Source organism: Anomalospiza imberbis, chromosome 17, assembly GCF_031753505.1.
Source record: "Anomalospiza imberbis isolate Cuckoo-Finch-1a 21T00152 chromosome 17, ASM3175350v1, whole genome shotgun sequence".
NCBI lineage: Eukaryota > Metazoa > Chordata > Aves > Passeriformes > Viduidae > Anomalospiza > Anomalospiza imberbis.
In genome coordinates this window covers 14,115,557-14,137,620 of record NC_089697.1, presented here as the reverse complement: position 1 = coordinate 14,137,620, position 22,064 = coordinate 14,115,557, and the positions used below count along the sequence as shown (strand labels likewise).

The 22,064-nt window shown below is 59.8% G+C and overlaps 1 protein-coding gene across 1 annotated transcript; it reads left to right on the top strand.

The window, feature by feature from the left end:
- The first annotated feature begins 2,886 nt into the window (after positions 1-2,886).
- SNAI1 (snail family transcriptional repressor 1) lies at positions 2,887-5,614 on the top strand. The gene is made up of 3 exons (XM_068208105.1): positions 2,887-3,003; positions 3,548-4,051; positions 5,258-5,614. The coding sequence occupies exons 1-3, from the start codon at positions 2,925-2,927 to the stop codon at positions 5,437-5,439; spliced, it is 765 nt and encodes a 254-aa protein (XP_068064206.1). The 5' UTR covers positions 2,887-2,924; the 3' UTR covers positions 5,440-5,614.
- The last annotated feature ends 16,450 nt before the right edge of the window (positions 5,615-22,064 follow it).

Here is a 22,064-nt window from a genome sequence, read left to right as displayed (position 1 = left end):
AACCAAGGCTGTGTTAAGTCATGGAAAAGTGAATGAGGGATGTGTTTGCAGTCCTAAAGCTTAAATATACTGAAGTTTAAATATACTAAAAATTACAGTGGAGCATTTGCCTGTTTTGGGGGTGGGTTTGTGTTTGTTTTTCTGACACACAGCTTTGTGTTACAGTTGCATTGGTCTGTGCTTCATTCAATTTTATGGGCAATTTACATTATTATTATTATTATTATTATTATTATTATTATTATTATTACTATGTGGTACAAATGAGGACTGTTGAAACCACTATGAAAACTCGCTTTTCCTTCCTTACTCCTTCCCCAAAGCTCCAGAAAATACTCAGCACTTCGTGAAAAACAGATGTCATTGCTACTGGCTTAGATCTCTCTTCTAGCTCTTCTCACGTTTATTCTGTCTTTACAGATGCTGGGGTTTAAACAAATAATTCCGTGGAGCTTCTGGGAGCTGCCCGAGTGCCCCGTGCAGTGGGTGAGGCCCCTTGCCCAGCCCGAGTGCCGCGGGTGAGCCCCGGAGCAGCGGCGGTGGCTGCTCGGTGCCGCTGACGGCAGAGGGAGGTCTTGCATCTCGGAGAGAGCGGGGCTCGCTCCTCCCGGCACACTGCTCGGCCCCAGCCCCCTCCGCCGGGCTCGGGGGGCTGCCGTGGGTTTCAGGGAGCTTCTCCAGCCTTGCCGTGAGGGTTCACACCCCGTCCCACGGCCAGAGCTTCTCTTTTTCCCACCACAGCCTCCCTTGGCGGGAGGAGCTCTGCTCTGCAGCCAGATATTCAAGATGCTTCATGGAGACGTGGGGCCAGGGAAGTAAAAATAAGGTTTTTTTAGCAGACTTGTTGCTCTGGAGGTGGTTGAAGTGTATTCGTGAGCTCCTTGGGCCAATCCTTGTGCATCTGGAACTGGAGCTGTGCCAGGGGCTGGTGGCAGGTCTGCTCCGAGCACCTTGGGGTTCAGCTGATGCCCTCTCTGATGGTGAGGGTGGGGCAGTCGAGAAACTCACTGCCACTTCCAGCCCCTGAAGCACTGCCGAGCTTCCCCTCCCCTGCGTCCTGCTCTCTGTCCCCGTCATGCTGGCTCACGGGCACGGGTGGGTCAGGTCGCTTTCTCCCTTGATCTTGTTTTTTCCCCTAGCACAGGCAAGTTTCCACATGCAGTGGTTGGAACAGATCTGATTATTACCATTTCAGAAAGAACCCAGGAGTCGGCTTTGCTTCTTGAAAGAAAACCACCTCGCCGTGTTCCCCGTGCAAGTGTCCCCGCTGTAACCACATCCGCGGCAGGTGGAGGAGCGCGGGGGGGCAGCGGCCAGGGCCGGGGGAGGCACCTGCACAGCCCGGGGCTGCCGCCCCCGGCCCGCCCCGCCCCGCGGGAGCAGCACCTCGCACCCCCAGAGAACGGGAGGACCTGACCTTAGTGATTGGTATCCCCCGAGGCCTTCGGGGGCACTTTCCCCCCTGAACTTCAGGCTGATCCAGGGATGGGTTTCGCAGATAAACGCCTGCCGAAAGCCACGGGCAATTCGGCAGCAAAAGAGGGATGATCCAGTACCAGAGCACATGGCTGCAGGGGAAGAGTTTGCAAATGCGTCTGGTCTGGGCAGGATGCGCGTGGCTGGCAGGACAGGCTTTCCAAGCTGTTCCTGCCCTGAGGAAAGGCTGACGGTGAGCTCAGTCCCTGCGCTGCAGCCGTACCAGTGGAAAGCTTTGCTCCCACTTCTGCATTTCGTCTCGCTGTGGCTAAACAGTAAGATGCGGTCAGCAGGGGCTGGCGCAGCGATGTGTGACGGCTGAGTCACGAGTGGCCCAGCACATGGCCCTTTTCCGAGTGGCAGGGCCGGAGGAGGCATTCCCCAGCAGGACCTGCTCCTCCTGCGGCAGCCGCCAGCAGCTGCCTTGGCCCGGAGCTGAGCGCGGCTCTGCAGCAGGTGCCTGGAGCCGTGCCCCGAGCCCTTCCAGCGGGGAAACCCCCACGTGAGCCCGAGGGCCGGGAGGAGCTGGGAGCGCAGGCTGCGCTGTCTCACTGGTGCATCTCTGCTCAGCGCTGCCCCAGCACCCGCCAGCCATGCCTGGGCACCTTCCCATGGGCACGTGGCACCTGGGCAGCGGGAAGCCACAAGGAAGCGAGTGCCTCAGCGGGGCTATGTGACCCGCCCTGCCAGGGGAAAGGAGTCAGGGGAAGGCAGCAGGGAGGAGAACAGAGAGCTTGCTGGGGGGACGGCTGCGCTGCCCAAAACCTTCCCAGCAGAAAAGAAAATGTGTCGGGTGCTCCTGACCCCAGGTAGCAGGAGGGATTCACCGAGGGCTGTGCCAGATCCATCCCACTGCTCCAAAAGTCACTGCCTCTTCCCAGAGGACTATTAACCTGTGAAGCGTGCTTCACCGCAGGGCTGACCCAGCGGGCACGGCAGAGGCTTGTCCCACCGTGCCCTTTAGCCCAGAGCCGTGGGGAAGGGAAGGACAGGCAGCAGGGGGTGCGGGGATCACCGCCAGGCACAGCGCCTTCCTCCAGCCCGCACGGCCGCTCTGCCCGAGCTGGGCACGGGTTGTGGGTCAGTCCAGGCTTCCGCCCCCTCCGGAGCACCGGCCCGAGCCGCGGGAGAGCTGCCCGTGGAAACACCCGGAGAGAAGCCAGGAGCGGCTGATGCAGCAGCGGCGGCGGCGGCTCGTACTCCGGCACCGGGCGGGCAGCGCGGCCGCACCGTGGGAGCGGCCCCCGGGCTCCGTCCCCTCGGCTCGGCCCCCGGCGGCGGGGCCGCCACCTGCCCGTGCCCGCCCCGCCCCGTCCCGCCCGGCCCATTGGCTGCGGCCCCGGGGGCGGCCCCGCGCCCGCCCCGCGCCGCGCCCCCGGCCCCGCGCGCATATCAGCGGCGGCGGCGGCACCGCGGCCCCGCGGCGGCGGCGGCACCGGGGCTGCAAGATGCCGCGCTCGTTCCTGGTGAAGAAGCACTTCTCGGCCAGCAAAAAGCCCAACTACAGCGAGCTGGAGAGCCAGGCCGGTGCGTGGACAGGACGGGCCGCGCACGTGGGGTGGGGCGGGGGATGCGGTGCGGGATCTCCCTAAGGCTCCACACAGCAGCGGGCAGGGACTGACCGACTTCATCAGGGTTGCGGATTTGTTTGTTCGTTTCGGTTTTGTGCGTCTCGTGGCGCGCGATCCCGTGTCCCAGGACGCTGAGCCGCTCCCTGGTACCCCGGGGATGTCGGTGGCACCGGTAGCTCCCTCATGGGGTGCACAGGGGTGCGTGGGGAGCGCCCTGTGCCGGCAGCGTGCGGTTCTCTTCACCCCATCCCTCGCGGCAAGGCGGGCAGGGGCGCGGGGTCCCTGTGGTGTGAGGCCGGTCACCTTTGCCCCGGGGCGGACTGCGGCTCTGGGCTCCCGTGGGGCGAGCTAGGGTGGGTCCCTTTGCTCCTCCGGCTCAGGGGTGCGGCGCGGGGCTCCCGAGGGATGGGGTCCCACTCAGCCCGTGGGGGTGGGTCGGGCCCCGCCGCCCCCGTTCCGGGAGCACCGCGGGCTCCGCTGACCGCCGCTACTTCCCGCAGTGCTGGCCGCCCCGCTGCTGTACGAGACGTGCCCGCTGCCCGTCATCCCCCCGCCCGAGGTGCTCGGCCCCGGAGCCTACTACCCTCCGCTGGTGTGGGACGCGGGGCTGCTGTCCAGCCTGTTCCCGGGCGGCCCGGGCAGCGAGGCTGCGGGCGGCGCGGCCCCCGCCCTGGACCTGACGGCGCTCTCCAGCGAGGACGATGAAGGCAAGAGCTCGGGGCCCCCCAGCCCGGCCTCGGCCCCCGCCGCCGCCGAGCGCTTCCGCTGTGCCCAGTGCGCCAAGGCGTACTCCACCTTCGCCGGGCTCTCCAAGCACAAGCAATTGCACTGCGATGCCCAGGCCAGGAAATCCTTCAGCTGCAAGTACTGTGAGAAGGAGTACGTGAGCCTGGGGGCTCTCAAGATGCACATCCGGAGCCACACGCTGCCCTGCGTCTGCAAGATGTGCGGGAAGGCCTTCTCCCGGCCCTGGCTGCTGCAGGGCCACATCCGGACGCACACCGGTAACGTCCCCTCTGTCCCTCTCCCTCCCTCCCTTATCGCCTCCCGCTTCCCTGCTCCGCTGCCCCAGCGAATCGGCGGACCGGGTGTTATCTGGGAAGATAAGGGCTTCCCAGACCCTCTTGGCACATCTCTCTAAAATGTCCTTTAAATATCCTCTCGGCTGGAACGGAGCGCAGGGTCAAGGCCCAGCCTGTTAATCTGTGCTGCTGCTGCTGCGAGTGCAGGGCCGGCCCGCCAGCGACGGCACATGCTTCGCCAAAATGCCATAAAGTGGGGCTGACTGCTGGAGCCCCCCTCCCGCGCACTGCCGTGCCCAAAGCATCCCTCCCTGCCCACAGCGAGGGCTCCCAGCCGGGGCAGAACCTCACGGCAGCTGCCCAGCCGCCGCGCAGTCCCCGAGGCGGTGCAGAGCCCCGCTCCCGGCACGGCCGCTGCCGGGATGCGCCCGGCGAGGCTCGGCGAGGCCTCGGGCAGGTGCTGGAGGCACCTGTTGGCGCGGGGCCGGGCGCGCAGCTGCAGCCCACCCCGCTGCCGCGGCCGCCCCGACAAAGCATCTCCCGAGCATCCTTTGTGGGGCCGTGGGACGGTGTAATTGTGACTTGGCACTGATTTCACACCCTCTTAACGTACTAAAGATGATGGCTGAAGGAAGCCGGGTAGACTTAATTGTGCTTTCCAAATTGAGCATACACATTTGTTTCCTCCAAAAGAGTCTTTCTGGGAGGAATTCGCCCTGGCCGGGCTTTTCAATGCGAGCCGGGCAGGAGAAGGGGGAGCCCAGGGCTCGGCAGAGGAAATAGCTCCACTCACCCTGGGCTGGCGCCTCGCAGCCGCTGCCTGCTATGATATAATTAACACACAGCGCTCGGCTTTCCTGCCGTGCCGCGGGCTCCTCGCTTGGCTCCGCGCAGCAGACGAGTATCGTGTCTTCGTTTGTCCGTGCGACTGCCGTGCTACTTGCAGATGTTTCCAGCATTGAATTTCCGTGGTTCATAGGAAAGGTTTTTCAGGAGCAATCAATTCCCAAGCTGGCAGTTCTCCCCCCAAGCAATGCTGTACATACCCGGCTTTCCCCCGAACAATAACAGCCAGCACTTCTTTTCACTGTGCTCTGCACAAACTTTGGCTAATGAATGGCTCCTTCTTTGATATTCCCCATGTGTTGATGCACTGGTTAATTGGGAGCGTTTCTCTTTGTCCCATAGGTGAAAAGCCCTTTTCCTGTACGCACTGCAACCGGGCCTTTGCTGACCGCTCTAATCTCCGCGCCCACCTGCAGACCCATTCAGATGTAAAGAAGTACCAGTGCAAAACCTGCTCCCGGACTTTCTCCCGCATGTCGCTGCTCCACAAGCATGAGGAGACAGGCTGCTCTGGCTCTCGCTGAGGACTCCCCACGCCTCTCTCATCACAAATACCCATATCATAACTAGTTTCTGTAGGAGTTAGTTTCCTCCATCGCCATTGCAGTGTGCACCGGGCTGGACACTGCTCCTCTGGCCCTTGGGACCCTCACACTCCTCACTTGGTGCCTCCAGTGCAATGCAAGAGCCCGATCGTGAAGTTTGCTGGGTTGGAAGGGACACGTCAGGATCATCGAGTCTAATTCCTGGCCCTGTGCAGGACATCCCCAGAACCCCACCGTGTGCCTGAGAGCATTGTCCGAACGCTTCTTGAACTCGGGCTTGGTGCTGTGACCACTTCTCCCATCCTGGCATCCGGGGGTGCAGGCCTGCACTCTGCCGAGTGTGTGAAACTCGGGGGTCACGGTGCTGCCCCAGCCCCTCGGCAGGTGCCCCCCTGGCCAGAGGCACTCGGCACCTTGCGGGGCTGGACCTGCACCCTCACCCCGCACCGGTATGGAACACTGCGACCATGTAGCTTGGGGGGGTTGGGGGTTTTGGGTTGGATTTTTTTTTTTTTTTTTTTTTTTTTTTTTTTTTTTTTTTTGTAACACCATAACCACTTGGTAACATTTAAGAACCAGTATTTTTTTAATGAAGGACAAGACACTCCCCCCGTACCCCGAGTGTATATAACCCGCCTGTAGAAGGTGTAACTATGCAATAATACAGTATCCCAGTAGTTGTGAAGCAGCTGCTTCTCCCCAGCACAATGACAATTTGCAATGCCTGCGAGATTAACAGTGTCCATGAAAGGCGGGGGTAGCCATGTAGCCATTTCAAACCCCAGCCCTGTTTACAGAGCAGCTATGCACTCAAGCACCTGTTAATATGACTCTTAACAACTGCTTTTCAAGAGAACTGTGACTAATAGCAGGCACTTGTCAGCTGATACAATGGTGGCCTGTCCCAAGGCTGTCCATCGACAGGTGTGTGCCAAAAGCCCTATTTATGGGTATTGACAGGTGCCTCCTGAATGCATCTTTCTTTGGACATTGTTTTCATGGAATCATTACAAAGAGGATGTTTACATTTCAAAGGTACACTGGTATTTATATTTTTGTGCCACAATTTTGTACTGATGAAACTTTTTATATAATGATATACAATTTATTGATATTCAATAAAATCGTTAATTTATAATAGGGTTTTGTGGGTGCTGAATATGCAGCTGTAAGCGGGGAGCGCTGTGCGGACGCGGGCGCTGGGCTCAGCTCTCTTCCCAGCCGGTGCTCTTGGCCTCTGGCTGCAGGTGACCAGAAAGAGGCATTTGCCGGAGGCAATGTGTGGAGCAGTTGCCTCTCCGGAGAGGAAAAGTCAGTTCCTGCCAGGGCGGGGGCGGCTGTGCCGTGGGGCGGGCTGGGGGTGCAGCGATCTCCCAGGTCCTGTGTGGAAAGCACAAGAGCTTGCCGTGTCCCTCCCAGCCTGCTCGGGGGGGTGCTGGTGTCCCCACGGAGCTGCTGGAGCCCCTGTGGCTCTGCCGTGTCCCTGAGCAGCCTGGGAGCAGGTCCCTGCCGCAGCCCAGGGCCCCGTCCCTCTGGCGTGGGGGGGATGCCGCTGGCTCTCGGCAGGACCCCGAGCCTCGCCAGGGCCGCCCGCAGCTCCCGGGGGGGTGACCCGATGTGGGTGGTGCGGCAGCAGAGCTGACACATGCCATTGTCACCGCAGAGCTGCAGCGCAGGAGGGGCTGTCCCCCGCCCGGGGCACCAGGGGCCAGGCGCTGCGGGGTCCTCCAGTGTCTGCTCCGCGACTCCATAAGGAAGCTGCCAGCGCCCCAAACCACCTGCCTTGCACCTTCCCGGCCTGCCCCAAATTTGGGGTGCTTCAGGGACTGCAGCCAGGCTTACTGCCTGCCTCCCCGGGGGCTGGGATTTTGTCCTGTCCACATTTCCTCAGTGCCATCTCCCGGACACTGCTTTCAGGCGGGGGACGAAAGGACACGCGTCCTCAAGCTCTCATCCCCCTGCAGCCCGCGGGGTCCGCTCCCCGTGCCTCTCCCAGGGCTGTTCGGGGCAGGAAGATGTGTGTGGCTGTAAAATTCAGCAGAGCTGCTGCTCGGCCCTTCTTTAATTAAGAGCTCACCCGGTATAAACTGACTTTCCCAGCCGAGTTGGACTCATTACTCGATTATTAAGCAGGGCAGGAAGTTTTGGGTTTGCTCTTGTGTGTGCTTTTCTTCCTTTTCCCAACAGGAAGCGGGGGAGGGGCACTAATTACTTTCAGCTTTCTATCCATAAAATCCTGGAGCCGCAAAAGCAGCTAAACAGTTAAAAAAAAAAAAAAAAAAAGTAAAAAAAGACCAATTTTGGGAAGGGACCACCTGCAGGAGCTGGAAAGGAGAGTCGAGGAGTGGGTGCGCTGGGAGCAGCAGCCCCGCAGCCCCGGCCGGGTTGGCTTTGCAGCACTGACAGCAGCACCAGGGCCCCGCACCGGCCGTGCCCTGTCCCCGCCCACGTGTGCCCGGGCTGCCACCACACGGGGACCCCGACCCTTTCCCGTGTCCTTCAGGCTCTTGCTCCATCCCGCACTGGCACCCACCGGGGACCCCTGCCAGCTCCCTCTCAATGGGCTTCAACTAATATTGGTCAGGCCGGCGGTGAGAGCTGTGAGAAACCTCCTCCTCAGCAGGCTTTGCTGCTCTCAGTTGTGTTCCTGGCTTTGTCCAGCGCCTGGCTGGGACGCCAGGCTTTTAAAGGGAAGGTATAAACCGGGTGGAGAGCAGCCTCGGCTCGACTGACAAATCCCGCAGGCATTCAAACACAAATGCAGCCTTAAAACACTGGAAAAAAGAAATGCTGCCTGTTCTGAATCACAAAAGCACAGCCCACTGGCACTTGGGCTGCTGCTGCATCTGCTTCTTGCCCTGCCCAGCACCCTGTGCCCTGGGGACACAGCTCTCAGGTGATGGCCCGCCCCTTGGGCCAGTGCCTCAGGCCTCCCCAGGTGTCGTCCAGGTCTGGACCAGCTGCTGTCCCGTCGCAGGGTGATGAATGTGGTCCAGATCTCTCCTTTTCTGACTAGCTGCTCAATTTACTACTGCAAAAGTATTTATTTTTCTCTACCTGAGAGGTGTTGGAGTGAGCAGAGAGTCGAGGACCATGGCCAGGACACCTCTGGGTCCAGCTCAAGCCAGCTCCACACATGGGTCACCCGTCCGGCCTTCCTCTGCCCCTGCAGAGCTTTGGGGCTCCGTGATGGAGAAATGCACCGGGGAGCTGGGCCTGAGGATGAGTGGCAAGTTCTTTTTCATTTCATTTTCTGAAGGAAAGCCGCAGAGCAGCAGCCCTGGCAGCAGTGCCCTGCCCTTGGTCCCCTGCGCTCTCCCGGGCAGCCAGCGCCGCTCAGCGAAGCCTGGGGGGCCGTGGCAAGAGCTCGGCAATTTCCCCCCTCTCAGTCTAATGCCCCAGGAGCCAAGGTCCCCGTAAAGCCCGGCCAGGTAGCGCAGGCTGCGCTCTGCGGTGGGAGCGGGGGCGGGGGCAGCCGGCGATTAGCGGAGGAACCATTTGGTGACCACCTTGTGTGACCATCTGTAACAGATTACGGTGTCAGCGCTCGTAAAAGCCGCGATTCAATCAAGCGCCCGGCAGGTAGCGGGGCCCCGCTGGCCGGGCCGCGGCCCGAGGTGCGGGCGGTGCCGGCTCCGGAGCTGCCGCGCTGCCGAGCGTTTGAACTCCGCTGCTTCATTTCCACGGCTCTCCACGGCACCTTTAAACGAGCACGCACGTCCCCTCAGCTCCTGGAGCCCTTTCAAAGGCTCCAGGGAAACCACAAAGCGCCTTTTCTTCCCCGAGAGGACTGGTGTTCCCCCCCTCCCTGACCCGATGTAGAATTAAGGGTGTTGGGAAACTCACCCTGCTGTGGGAGCCCCCTGGGGCAGACCCATGTGGAGATACCGGGTTGAAAAGGGCTTTAAGGCTTCCATGCTGCCGTTTGAACTATCCTGTCCTGTCTCTGCAAGCAGCTGGAGCATCCCAGAGGCCATGAGAAGGAAAGCAGGAGGATTACGCATATCTTTGCAAAGACTAGGCTTCATCTCCTCAGTCATTTGGGAGCTGCAGTTCCCAAAATTTCCTTTTTCACCCCTTTCTGCCCCCATCTCTCCCAAGGACAGGCGTGAGGCACACCTGGTCCTTGCACTGTGAGGGTGAAGAGGAGCTCTGGGACTCCCAGAATGCCTCCTCCCACCTCCAGAGCAGTAGAAAGTAAGAAATTTCCACTTTCTTCTCGTGTGACTGCAAACCTATCTGACAGGAATGTTCTCATGATTCTGTGATCTCCTGCATGCCCCACAGCCTCTGCAGGAGCACTTCCAGCATCTGAGTGTGCAGCCCCCAGAGAAGGCAGCCAAAGCTCAGCCCTTCCAAAGTGCAGCAGCCTAATCCTTCCTTTGGCTCTTACCTTAGCTAGCAAAAGCTGAGCAAGCGAACGGGAGCCGGGCAGGATCCAGGGGAAGGCTCGTTCTTGAAGCAGTGGCTGGGCAGCCGTTCCTGATTTGGGGCAGGGAAGGATCAGAGCTTCGTGGCAGAAGCTGGGATGGCTCGTGGGGTGGCCAGCAGGGACAGCGTGGGTTTCCCACTCGCTGTAGCTGGGATGCAGGAGCCCTGGCGAGGTGGGTGAGATTTTCCCTGCCTGGCAGGTGCCGGTGCAGGGCCCAGCCTGTCAACAGGCAGTCCCGGTGAAAGCCTCTGTCCATTAGCAGCTCGCCATAAGGAGCTGGGCTCACAAACAAGCTGCAGGTGTAGCTATTGTTTTCCTGCCTGTGGGCTATTGACATGAGCAATAATCTCAAATTAATCTTTAATCGGATGATGAACTGAGAGCGTGGGGCTGGGGAGGTGCGAGCCTTCCCAAGCAGATAAAGCACCGCAAATGCAGAAGGAAGGGCCGGGCAGCCCTGGCGAGGGGCCATGAGGCTGGAGGGCTGAAACAAAGGTGATGTCTCCTGTGGATGCAGCTGGTCTGGGTGGCAGCTCCACCGTGGTCTTGCACTGTCTGCACTCACCTTTCCAGGTGAGGGCCCCCAGAGCAGGGGGGCAGGGGCACAGGGTTGGTGTCCACCTCGCCACAGGGCTGCAGCGGCCCCAGCACGGCACAGGCCACCTGCCGCAGAGCTGGTGTGGTTAATTCCTTCACCTGGGGATGGGCACTGGCACAAGGGCCAGCAGCACACGCACAGCAGTGTCCTCGCCACAGTCAGAGGGGCCAGAGCAGCCTGTGCCCGCTCTGCAATAGCAATGCTGTGCTGGAACTTATTGGAGATCTGCCTAGAAAATCAGCAGAAAGTATTTTAAATCTAGCATAATATACATCCGTATGGATCACCTTCTGTTTTACTGGGCTCCCCGAAAGCAATGTGAGGCCTGTTTTACTTTTCCCAGTAAAAAGGCTCACATTTCACATGGAGGAGATTGGCGGCTCCCGAGCTAATTAGCCCGGGTTTCCCTCCACCTCCGCATTTTCCACGCAGGGTTATGCTGGCGACACTTTGTCTGTGGCTGCTCCGGGAGGACGGTGCTGCACATTGAGCCTCCTTTGCCACGATGTGCCGGAGGCAGAGCGGGGCAGGGCGAGGAAGTGGCGGCGTGTTGTGGCACGGAGTCACGGCCCGGTATAAAGCGCTTCAAGGGCCTGCATTATGTCATTACTCAATTAGCCTGTTGGTAATAGCACTTCATTAGAGAGACAGCTCCTATTCACTGGCCTTAATCCACTTTCTAAAGCCAGAGCTAGAGCCATTGATCGCTTTTCCCGCTTTCCTGATGAGGCAGAAAGTGGTTTTGGAGAGTGGGGGGAGTGACCCTGCTGCCGTGGCCAGGAAGCCTCCTGCCACTCTGAGAGGGGTGGCAGCAGGCAGCCCTGGCAACTCGGGGATGGCAGGGAGGGCAGAGCACCTGCCCTTCTCAGAAATCAGCCTATTAATCGGGGAACAAGTGAGTTTTGGTGTCGAGCCATCGGTGGCCGCAGGACATGGCCTCTCCCCAGCCCATGCCAGGGATGCTCCTGTGGGACCAGGAGGGGATGGGCATTGCCCGGCCAGCCTGAGCCTCGCCTCGGTCCGCGGGGGCCAGAAGGAAAAGCTGCTCGTTTTATTTCGTTTTTATTTCCTCCCCCGCAGGCTCTGTGACATGCAGTCCTTGGGGGAGCCACAGCAGGGTAGGAAGTGGTGCGAGAGCCGCAGGCAGGAAGCCGAAGTGTGTCAGGAAAGGATGTCAGGGACCGAGGGACGAGCAGCTGCCGCGGAGCTGCCCTGCCCGCCGGCGACTCAGGGCTGAGCGGGGCAGGAAGCACACAGAGCCCTTCCTCTGTCTGTAAAGGCATCTGCTGCCATTCCAGGTGGAGCCAGAGCAGACGCAGAGGTGCAGGGAGCCCGCAGGGTACCCCCAGCCCAGGGCAGCACCGCAGTGCTGGGAAATGCTCCCTGTGTCCTGCCCGTCCAGTTGGCTTCAAAGCCTGTGGGGTCCTGCAGCGACCTGTTCTCCCAAGTCCCCCCACCACAGTGGCCAGAGCATCCTCAGGTGTGGTCCCATGGCTTGGGACCTCAGCCTACCACAGCCTCATCCACACACATCCACCTTCCCCAGGGCTGGGTGCCTCCTTCGTGCTGTGTTGCCATGGGAGGATCACTTTGCAGCAATAACCTTCCATCATTGCTTCCACAGAGCTGGAGGGCAGCAACGTGGGGCCCACACTTGCTGGAAAAATTCATAGTTATTGGTAGTTGTGACTCAGATGAGGACCCGAATGCAGACGCTCTGGTAGATGGCAAATGGTTTCCTTCAAATGGTCTTCAGAGCATCCCAGGAGCTAAAGCAGCAACTGGCACGTGCCTGTGGGACAGTCCCTGCTGGCTGCTGGGCAGAAAGGGAGGGCTGGCACGTCACACACCGTCACCCAGTGGAGACGTCAAATCTTCCACAATTTAAGCAAACACCTTGTTTTCATTCAGACCTTTCTGCCATTTCATACTGCTGGCTACTTCTCTCCAAAAGGAAATAGCTGTCCCATAAATAAAGGGTGGTGGGAGGGAGCGTGGGGGTGGCTGTGAGGAACCTTTTCCCGGCATGTTCCAGCTCAGGGCTGGAGAACACCAGGGCAGACATGGTCTCTGGTACAACGTGTGCCAAGGAACCGCTCGGGCACGGCCACGCCTGGGGCACCCCCGGCCTTCCCCTCCTCACCCCCTGCATGCTCCCCACGAGCCCCTCCCAGCCAGCCCAGCTGGGGGCTGTGCCGAGGGCCAGCCCTGCGATGAGCCCTGGCCTGGGGCTCCTGGGCACTGAGCTGTTCCTGCTGCAGCAGGAGCCTGGGATGGGAGAGACCTGCAAAACTCCACGTGGCACTGCGGGAGGGCAGCTCAGCAGAGCAGAGAGCAGCTGGGTGGTGCAGGTGTCACATTCCCACTCCTGCTCTGCATCCTTGGTCATGGCAATGGTCTCCACATGCACTCTTTCCATGCACAGTGGGGAACATCACAGCGCAGCTGCAGCCGTAAGGAGCTCTCCCTGCCTGGTGCTGGGGAGCTGGTGCACACAGCAGATGAGCCAGAAGATGAGCAGGGGCACCAGGACTCTCCCAGGGACCCTCTCCAGTCAGGGCGCAGCTGGCTCCTGGTGGAGGACAGAGACGAGAGGTGGTGCCCACCCCGGGAAGTGCCTCCAGCGGGTGTTTCAAATGGCCGTGGTGCCCGGCTGCAGGGAGGATTTCCACTGCACCGTGATGGACTCTTCACATGGGCCTGGCTGCTGTTGGGCTGTGTGGGATCTTGCCAATGTGATCTTGTTCTGAGGCAGAGACCTGAGCTATCCCAGCTGCTTCATGTTTGGCTTTTTGCTCCCTGTGCCCCATTTTGCCCCCATTAGAGGGGTTGGATGTGGCAATGTCTGTCAGCCAGAGCCAGACTCCTGGGGCTGGGATGGTCTGCCGAGCAGGATCTGACCCCAGCCCACACCACGGGGATTTGGCATGGCCTTTGGTGGCTCTGCAAGGGAGGGCAGAGGTGGATGCAAAGCATCCCCTAAAGCAGAGAACACTTTGATCCGTGTGCAGCCCTGCCTGCTCCTGCCTGTGCGTTTCAGGTGCCCCCTTGGGCTTTGCTGGCGAGGCCAACGCTGCTCAGTGCCACCAGGGCAGCCAGCCCTGCTGCTCCCCAGGAGGGACAGCTGGCAGCTGAAGGGCTCATCCCGCAGCCATCACCCCGTGCCTGCTTTACGACAAGGAGCCCCTCCCAGATCAAAGCGCTCTGAGGTTTGCCTTGAGCAGCTGAAGCGCTCTCAGAGGGTGACCTGCTGCTGTGAGCAGCCCCCGGCCATGGGGATGGGCTTGTCCCCACCGTGTCACTGCCGCCTCTTTGCCACTCATGCTGCAGGCAGGCACTCAGCTGGGCCTGTGGGCCCTTGGCATCCCCACACTGAGCTCCCCGGTGGGCTTGCAGTGGAGCTGGGGTTTGCAGCAGAACTGGGTTTGCAGCAGAACCAGGTTTACAGCAGAACTGGGGTTTGCAGCAGAACCGAGTTTTCAGTGCTCCCTGCCAAGGCCAGAATTGACAGCCTCTTGCTCGGCGTCACCCGTCCTTGCCTGTGGACAGGGGGTGATGGCAGCGCTGGCACCGTGCTGGGGATGGTCGCAGTGTGGGAGCTGAGGGGGTGACAGTGAGTGGCTTCTCTGGGAGAACATGAAGATCTTGGATGTCTGTTATCACTGAGGACCAGGGAAAACACTGTGATTAAACAGAAGGAAAATAATAATGGCTAATGCTTCCAAAAGTAATTTGGGGAGTCTCAATTTAGAAAGCCAAAATTGAGCTCCCTTGAAGAGACAGTTTTCCAGAGGCTTCTCCAAGACGTCTGGAGGAGTCATCCGTCGTCTGGCACCAGCAGAATTTGCCATTTCTAGGAGCTGTGGCTGGGAAGTGATCGTTAAGATTCCAGCCTGGCGCTGGGCTGCCCGTCCCCACACAGAGGAGCTGCCCCACAACCCCTGCAGCTTTGGGGCGCCCAGGCTGTGCCAGCGGCACTGGGCTGGTGTTACCCCGGGCTCGGCATGTTACCATGAGCGAGCTTTCCCAAAACAGTCCCTGGCAGCCCTCCACGCTGCTGTGCCAGGCCAAGTGTCCAAGTGTCTCTGAGCTCGCTCCCAGCTTCCCCGCAGCCCCGGTGGGAGGAGGAGCCTCTCTCCCTCTGCCCCACTCCCCCTGCCCAGGGCAGGGCCCCCCCTCCCCTGCTGCTGCCCAGCTCTCCTGATTCCCGGCTGAAGGAGCCTGTGTACATAAAATTAGCACCCTTGCAGGAGGCTGCCAGGGAGGCCTGCCCTGGGCCGCTGCAATGGGAAGCAGATGCTCTGTGATTAAGCCCACATGGGCAGGGCAGTGCTGTCCCCCGAGCAGGGCCGCAGTGCCCGGACCAGGGACTGGGGGCACGTGCCTGAGCAAAGGGGAGGGATGGCTCAGGATGGGAGCCAAGGCGGGGAGCAGATGGCCAGGGCTAGGAGGGCTGGCAGGATGGGCCAGGGGAGCTGCTGCTGTGTGCCCACGAGTGATGCCCAGGGGGAAATGGGCTCGTACACCAGCACAGCTCCCTGGGGGCAGCACCCCACGCTTGTGGGAGCCAAGCTGGACTTTTTGGCTCCATCAGGCTGAGAGAACTGGGTGAGATGAGGGTTGGGAGCTGCAACCCAAGAGCTCATGCTGCCAGGGATGAAACCCTGGAGGCTAGGAAGGCAAGAAGAGCCATCCCCAGAGCAGCTCCAGCACAGCATCCCCAGCTAATGCCATTTGCAGCCCACTTGTGGCATCTGGCTCCAGGCAGCAGCTGGAGTCCTTAGCTCAGCTCCGGCTCCTGAGACACTGCCTCTCCTCCCTGCAGCAAGGGCTGCAGCCGGGTTCCAAAGTCCAGGCCCGGTGACCCTGTCCGGGCCCCTCTGCACGGAGTGGAGGTGTGGGTTGTTCTGCAGGGAAAGCCCTGCACCGAGCTCCGTAACCTGAGCACCGTGTCCCAGATAACATCTAGGCTAAGGGGGGCGGTTTGCCAGGTCAGGTCGCAGGGGGCTCGCTGACCCCTCTGAACACCAGCCCAGGACCCCGGGACCAGTGGGCGAGGGAAAGACACTCATTGGTACTGCCAGCTTTGTTTCTTCTTCTTTTCTTCCCTTTCATGGTTTTGTCCCTGAAGGGGGGAAGTCCCCACTTATCTCCTGCCCTTTCCAGCCTCCCCAGTGTGGTTTCTCCAGCCTCGCAAGAAGGGATGGCCATTTCTGTTTCTTCTCAAGGCATTTTTCCACCCACCCTCTCTGGCCCTGGTGGGAATTGTCAGCTTTGAGATAACAAGAAGGATGGATTGTCGTACAGGATGTTGCATGAAGCCCAAGTGCTATTTGCAGGCAACTTTAATAAGTAATAATAAGGAGAGAGAACTCCAAAGGAAGTAACCTGGTACAGCAGACAAGGCAGATTTATCAAGGCAGGGAGGAAATACTCCCCAGAAATGAATCTGGCATGAGTTCCTGCACACCAGTCCCACGATCCTGTCTGCCACCACAGGCAACTCTTATCTGAAACAGTCCAGTGTTTAAAATAGACTGGAAAATAAATAGTCTTCCAGCACGACTGATCCTCCAGAGCCTGCAGTTCATCCCAGCAGCATTTACAGTTTTCTCTGGAGTGTTTCCGACATGTACTTCAAGACCTTCCAACTCTTTTCTCCTCCCCTGCTTGTGACATTAATGAACCTTTAGGGATTCTTAAAGCACATTTTATGTGGATATATTTTTAAGCAGGAGAAGGAGAGCGGTTCCCAGCCCGGGCTGGATGCAGAGTGGCTTTGTGAGGCGCCCTCCAAACAGGAATCCATCAAGCGCCAGGGCTAAGTGTGGCTGCGGCAGCTTGCTCGCGTGAAGTTGTTTAATGTTCATTGTTCACAGCTGTGTCACCCTAATAGAGTATTTTATTGTTTTTCCAGTTGTACTTAAACCCATCATTCATTATCCTGCCCAGCCAGCGAGTGCCTCACCTTAAATTGATGACACCAGACAAAATGCCTGGTCAGAGTTTCCAGTGTCTCCACCACAACTGGGACTGGCTCCCTGCCACCCCAGACCCTGCCAGAGCAGCTCAGCCCCTGTGAGTGACCTGGAGGACAAGGGGGACATGGCCACCAGGAGCTCTGGCTCCCCGTGGTGCGGCTCATGGGGAGCAGGGGCTGTGGCAGCAGACCTGGCACGGGGCACAGGGTGTCCCTGGGCTGGGACGTGAGCCCAGGCAGACACACCCCGAGGGACCAGGGTGCCAAAAGCCACCCACTGGATCATGGGGAGGACCAGGTTGGGTGGCAGCAAAGCCCCTGGGTCACCCCTGCCCTCCTGGAGAGCGAGTGCCCGGAACCATTGCCCTGGCTTGGCAGAAGCAGCAGTGACCAGTGACCAGGGCTGGCAGAGGCAGAGGGGAGGCCCCAACAGCCCCAGCTCTGGCAGCAGTGTTGCCTTACACAGGTACTCCTCACTGGCTCTGACAGCCCCCAGATGAACCTTTTTGGCCAGCAGAGCCACCTCCTCATGCTGTCCCTGTGTGCCAGACTGGCCTGCCCCACGTCCTACCCCGAGCCCCCACAATGCCCACCTGCCCACAGGCCCATACGTGACAATCTCGTGTGACAACAAACTGAGTGACCGACTGTATTTGCTGGAAAACAGCCTCTGGCAGGCAGGGAAGGTTTCCTGCTCTGTGTAAGGCCTGACAGACTCTCTACAGTAGTTAAAAGGGACAGCATTAAAGAAAAAGAACTTAAACAACCCCAAAGTGAAGGGCCTGTAATTTATTTACTCCCCTCAATGAATACTGGTTGCAAATCACTGTATAAAAATAACTCCTTTCTCCAACTTTTGATCTCTGATATTCCTGTATTTCCCTGGGGAAAATGTAAATCTATGAACTTATTACTAATGTTTCCTGTCCCTGACAGTGGAGCCAGTTGATATTTTACTTGAGAAGCTGAAGAAAAAAAAAGTAGCATAAACTTAATGACTGCAGACTGTTTCCAATCTTAGTTTCACTTTTCAGATGTAGAGTTTCCATCTTACAACAGGGAGAGGGAGATTTTAAAATAAAACATGATTTAACTTTAGCCAAACTTCCTCCTAGTGTTTATGCTTTTGGCTCGGGGTTTGATCCAGTTAAAGCTGGTTCCCTTTGAAGCAGCCCCGGCTCATCACTGCGCACCGTCACGACGGCTTGGAAATTGTCTGTTCCGCTTCTGGATCCCAGTGCCCCGGCCTCTGGCTGCCTCGTGGCCTCTGCCTTGCCCTGCCTCGGGCAGCAGCACCCAGCTCCTGCTCACCCACGCGGGCAGCGGGCAGGGTGGGTGACGGCACGGTGGCACCTGCACTGGCTGGCATCCCCTTGGCACTGCTGGGTGCCCGGCTTGGCCACGGCAAGCCTGGCTGGAAAAAGGAGTTCCGTGGAACTGCTGCCCCAGCCACGGTCCTTTTGGGCACGGGGACGAGCGGCAGAGGTGGCCGGGCCGCAGCAGGAGCAGCCCGGCCCGGGCGGGGAGCTCTCCTCCCGCGGGAGCAGCTCAGGAGCTGCTCCGGCTTCAGCCAAAACACAGGGAATAAAAGAACTTTAGTGGGGTCTAAGTTGAGCTGTGCACCCTGGAGGATTCCTGGCTGCCTCTGTTCGTGTCAGATAAATAGCCCTGTGACTGCAGTAATGTTTAACATCCCCTCTCATTATCTCTCTGGCATCCCGGGCTCCTGCAGGGATTGCAGCCAGGGCCCAGCCACGTCTTCCCCCCAGTCCCCATCCTGCTGGCTGGGCTGCAGCAGCACTGAGACAGCCATCCCACCGCTTCTGGGGGCATGGTAGGAGACAGCTGGAAGCACCGCACTTTTATTTTCATTTCCTCTCATGTAAGTACAGCTCAGCACAAACCCACTTCCCAGCCGTGGGCAGCCCACGGGGACAGGGCCACAGCAGGTCCTGGCAGCACCCACGGGGTCCAGCAGCACCTACAGCTCTGCACAGCCCCCGCCACACACCAACCAAGCTTTCCTCCACTGATCCTTACATACCTAAATAGGCCAAGGAAGAGAAGGAAGAGCCCTGGGAGGAAATGGCCCATCCCCAGCAGCTCTCAGTACACATTTCCTCTGCCAAGTGGCCAGGAAGGACTCGAGTGGATAGTGGGGCCATCTCCATGCTGAGTCCTGGAGCTCTGGCTCCTGTTCCTATTTTCCAGCAGGGAGCCCACTTTGACGTGCCATGGTGCAAGGAACACATCAGCTACCCTGGGCTTCAAGCACTTTTTTTACCATATCCACCTGGATCTACAATAGCCAGAGAGGCCCCGCTTCCAAGGCTGCCAGGCTGTGCTACAACCACATGTGGGCTCATCCCCCAGCCGTGGAATTCCCTCTGAGGCCATAAAGTGAGCTGGGAGCCTGACTGCATGGGTTTGGGATGAGGGTGTGATTTCCCTGGAAGGTGTGGGTTAGCAGCCCAGGAAGTGGGGAGGTGTCACCGGGCCCTCTCAGGGGAAGGCCTGGCTGCTGAGGAACAAAAGTGAGAATTCCCCTCCTGGCTCCCAGCCTCAGTGGCTGGGAGCCACCTGACAGGAGCAGAGGAGCAGGAGTTCAACCAGACGAGAGGTCTGGGATGTTCAGGCTAATACAAGCTGGGGCTTTTGCTGGTGCACTGGTCACTTAGAGAACTTAGGGTTTCACAGGCACCCCCTCTTCAACCCCCGAGGGGGCACAGGGAACCTCAAGTCATCTGAGAGGTTTTCATATTTCCCCACAGTAAAACGCTGGCCGTGTAGGTGGAGCTGGGAGCAGTGGGTGAGCAGGGACCCCACTGCACCCCGGGGTCTGGCCAGGGTGCAGCCCCTGCCCCACAGCCCCTGCAGCCGTGCGGGCCATGCAGCCCGACGCTGAGTGAGCGGGGAGCTGGAAAGTTTCCGACATACCAGCGTTAGCAGGAATGTTATTTACTGAGCCAGGGAGAGCTCCGGCAGCGGAGAGCGGCTCCCGGCCGGCTCTTCCCCATGTATGGATGTGGCCCGGTGTTACTCAGCAGGATGCGGCACAGACGGAGGCACCGGCGCCGGGCACGGCTCCGCTCGCGGGAAGCGCTGCGGGACGGCCCCTCCCGCGCCCCGGGCTGCCGGCCGGGCTCTCGGGCCACAAGGGCACCGCTCACCCGCCCGAGCTGTGCCGGGGTTGCTCCTCGGGATCCCCTCGGCTCAGCAAGACTTTGTGGAAGCGAGGGGACACAGGTGGGACGTGACCACCGGCACGTGGCCCTTGGGGATGCACCAGGGTGAGGGGAGGCTGCCTTCCCTGGGAGCAGGATGAGAGGAGCATCACGCCGAAAAGAAACCCAAACCCGCCCTTTCCCTTAATAAGCCTCGTTCTGCTCAAAGCAAATATTTTTATAAAAGTGGGATTTCACTTCCCATTTGTATTTCTGACATTTGTTGAAAACTGACAGCATGTTCAAAGGGAAACACTGTTTCCCGAGCCTGTGGACTTTTCCCAGCCCCAGCGTGGTCCGGGGAAGCCCGTCCGTGTGCCTCCTGCGCCCGGGGCTGCCCGCAGGTGGGGGATGCCCACCGTCCCCAGCCTCCCTCCACCCGCTCGGGATAATTATTGGTCATAGAGGGGCGGATTCCCTGAGTCACGGGCACATCCGAAGGCCCCGCTTTTCTCCCCGAGGGCTTCAAAGGCTTCGCAAACAGGAATAGCTGCAGCCCGAGTTAAGTCAACAGAGCCTCCTCTGCCGCGGGGGACGGGCATGGGCAGTGCGGGTCCCAGCCGCCCTGAAAGCACGCCGGGTTGTCCTGGCTGGTGTCCACCCTGCACGGACAAGCAATTAAACACAGGCACTTTTCTTCTCCCGCGTCCAAATTCTGTTGTTCCCCCCCGTCCCCGTCCCTTGGATTCTCTCGCTGCCTCCCCTGCACCACCGTCCCTGGGCTGCTGATATTCCTGGAGCAGCCCCCACCGGCACCGAGAGCAGGCGGAAGGGAGAAGCGATGGAATTAGCCCTGAGCAGGAGGCACCGTGAGGGTGGCTGAGCAGATGCGAGCGTTTCCCAGCGGTGACTGGCCGGGGAAGTTCAGCGTGACTCATGAGCTTCCCCGGGCTCTGAATCGCAGCATTGTGCTGAGAAATCACAAACACGCTGGCACGGTCCCGGCACGGCAACATCCCTCCTGGGTGCCCGCGGCACCGCAGCCTCCTCGGAGCCCCGAGGGGAGCGGCTGCGGGGGAAAGCAGCAGCTCCTCCCGAGGCAGCCGCCTCCTCCGAGAGCCGGGCTGGCTGCTGCCACCGAGCGCTTTGGCAGCTCAGAGATCCCAGAGCTCTCAGCCGGCTACTTCAGAACGCCTCTCTTTTCCTTGGCATCCCGGGAAGCAAACACACTGCACAGGCAGCCGTGCATACGTGTGCTCCCTCAGCAAACAAGTCGGGGAAAAAAAAGAAGCCAAGAGGAGCCTTCTCGCGGCGCCCCTCTGCCAGCACCACACCTCCCCGCGTGCCGAGTACACAGTTTATTTTCCTTCCCATTAAAGTCTCCCCACCAGCCTGGCTCTGGGAAACTCAATTTATGCGCAGAGCTCTGGGTATATTATTGCTAGCGAGAACAGAGCGGGGCAGTCAGCGCGGAGGCGGCTCCGGGGCCGAACAAGCCGCTCTTTGGTTTCGCGGCGGCAGCGCCGAGCGGGGACGGGAAGTCCCCGTGCAGACAGAAAGTCTGGGGCTCCGCCGCCACGGCCGCGGCCACCGCGGGGCCGGCACGGCCATGGGGGCTCGGCGGCTGCAGCCCCGCTGGGCAGACCGAGGGAAGGGGGCTGGTCCGGGGCTGGAGCCTCAGCCCCCCTCGGGGCACGGCCCCAGCGGCACCTCCTGCACATCCCGGGATAACGCTGGGGCTCCCCGTGGCGCGGAGAGTGGAGTCACCCTCTGCCGGCTGGGCGCTGCACGGCACAGCTAAAAGAACGGGAGGTCAAGGGGTGGAGAGATGAGGGGTGATGATTCGGAGCACCCCCAGACCATGGCCTGTCCCAGTGAATGCCCTGGGGGGCCGCGAGGACGGGGCTGAACACAGGGCAGATCCCTGCACAGGGCATTGCCAGCATTGTGCCAGGTGCTTTCCAGCTCTTTCTGTGTGCCTGAGCTAGCTGCACCAGTACCTGCTGTACTTTCCCCCAGCAGGGCCGGTGCAGTGTGGGGAAAAGCCACGTTCGTGTTTCTGCCACAAGATCCCACCTGGCCTCCACCACCTCCTCCTACCCTCTCCTCTTCTACGCCCGCTGCATGTGACCTCAGACAAGCTAAATCCCAAATCCCGGCGTGAGCAGGAGGTGACCTGCCATCCCCACAGCTGGTTTTTCCTTGCTCTGCAAGGTTACAATAGCTCCTTGTTCCTCTGTGCGCCCCACTCCTCTCCTGTATCACATCCTACACTGCCGCTTTGCAGTGACCTCATCTTTCTTATTTTCCATGCCTCCTGCTGAAACCAAGGCCACATTCTGTGTCCCAGCCTCTGCCCCGTGCTGTCTCCTGGGGGTGCTGGACTGGAGGGGGTCTCCAAGTGCCTCCTGCCCCCTTGTCCCAGCACCC

Coding starts and splice junctions, on each gene's coding strand:
- SNAI1 (XM_068208105.1), top strand. CDS start 2,925: ATGCCGCGCTCGTTCCTGGTGAAGAAGCACTTCTCGGCCAGCAAAAAG. Junction 3,004..3,547: donor CGAGCTGGAGAGCCAGGCCG/GTGCGTGGACAG, acceptor TACTTCCCGCAG/TGCTGGCCGCCCCGCTGCTG. Junction 4,052..5,257: donor CCACATCCGGACGCACACCG/GTAACGTCCCCT, acceptor TTTGTCCCATAG/GTGAAAAGCCCTTTTCCTGT.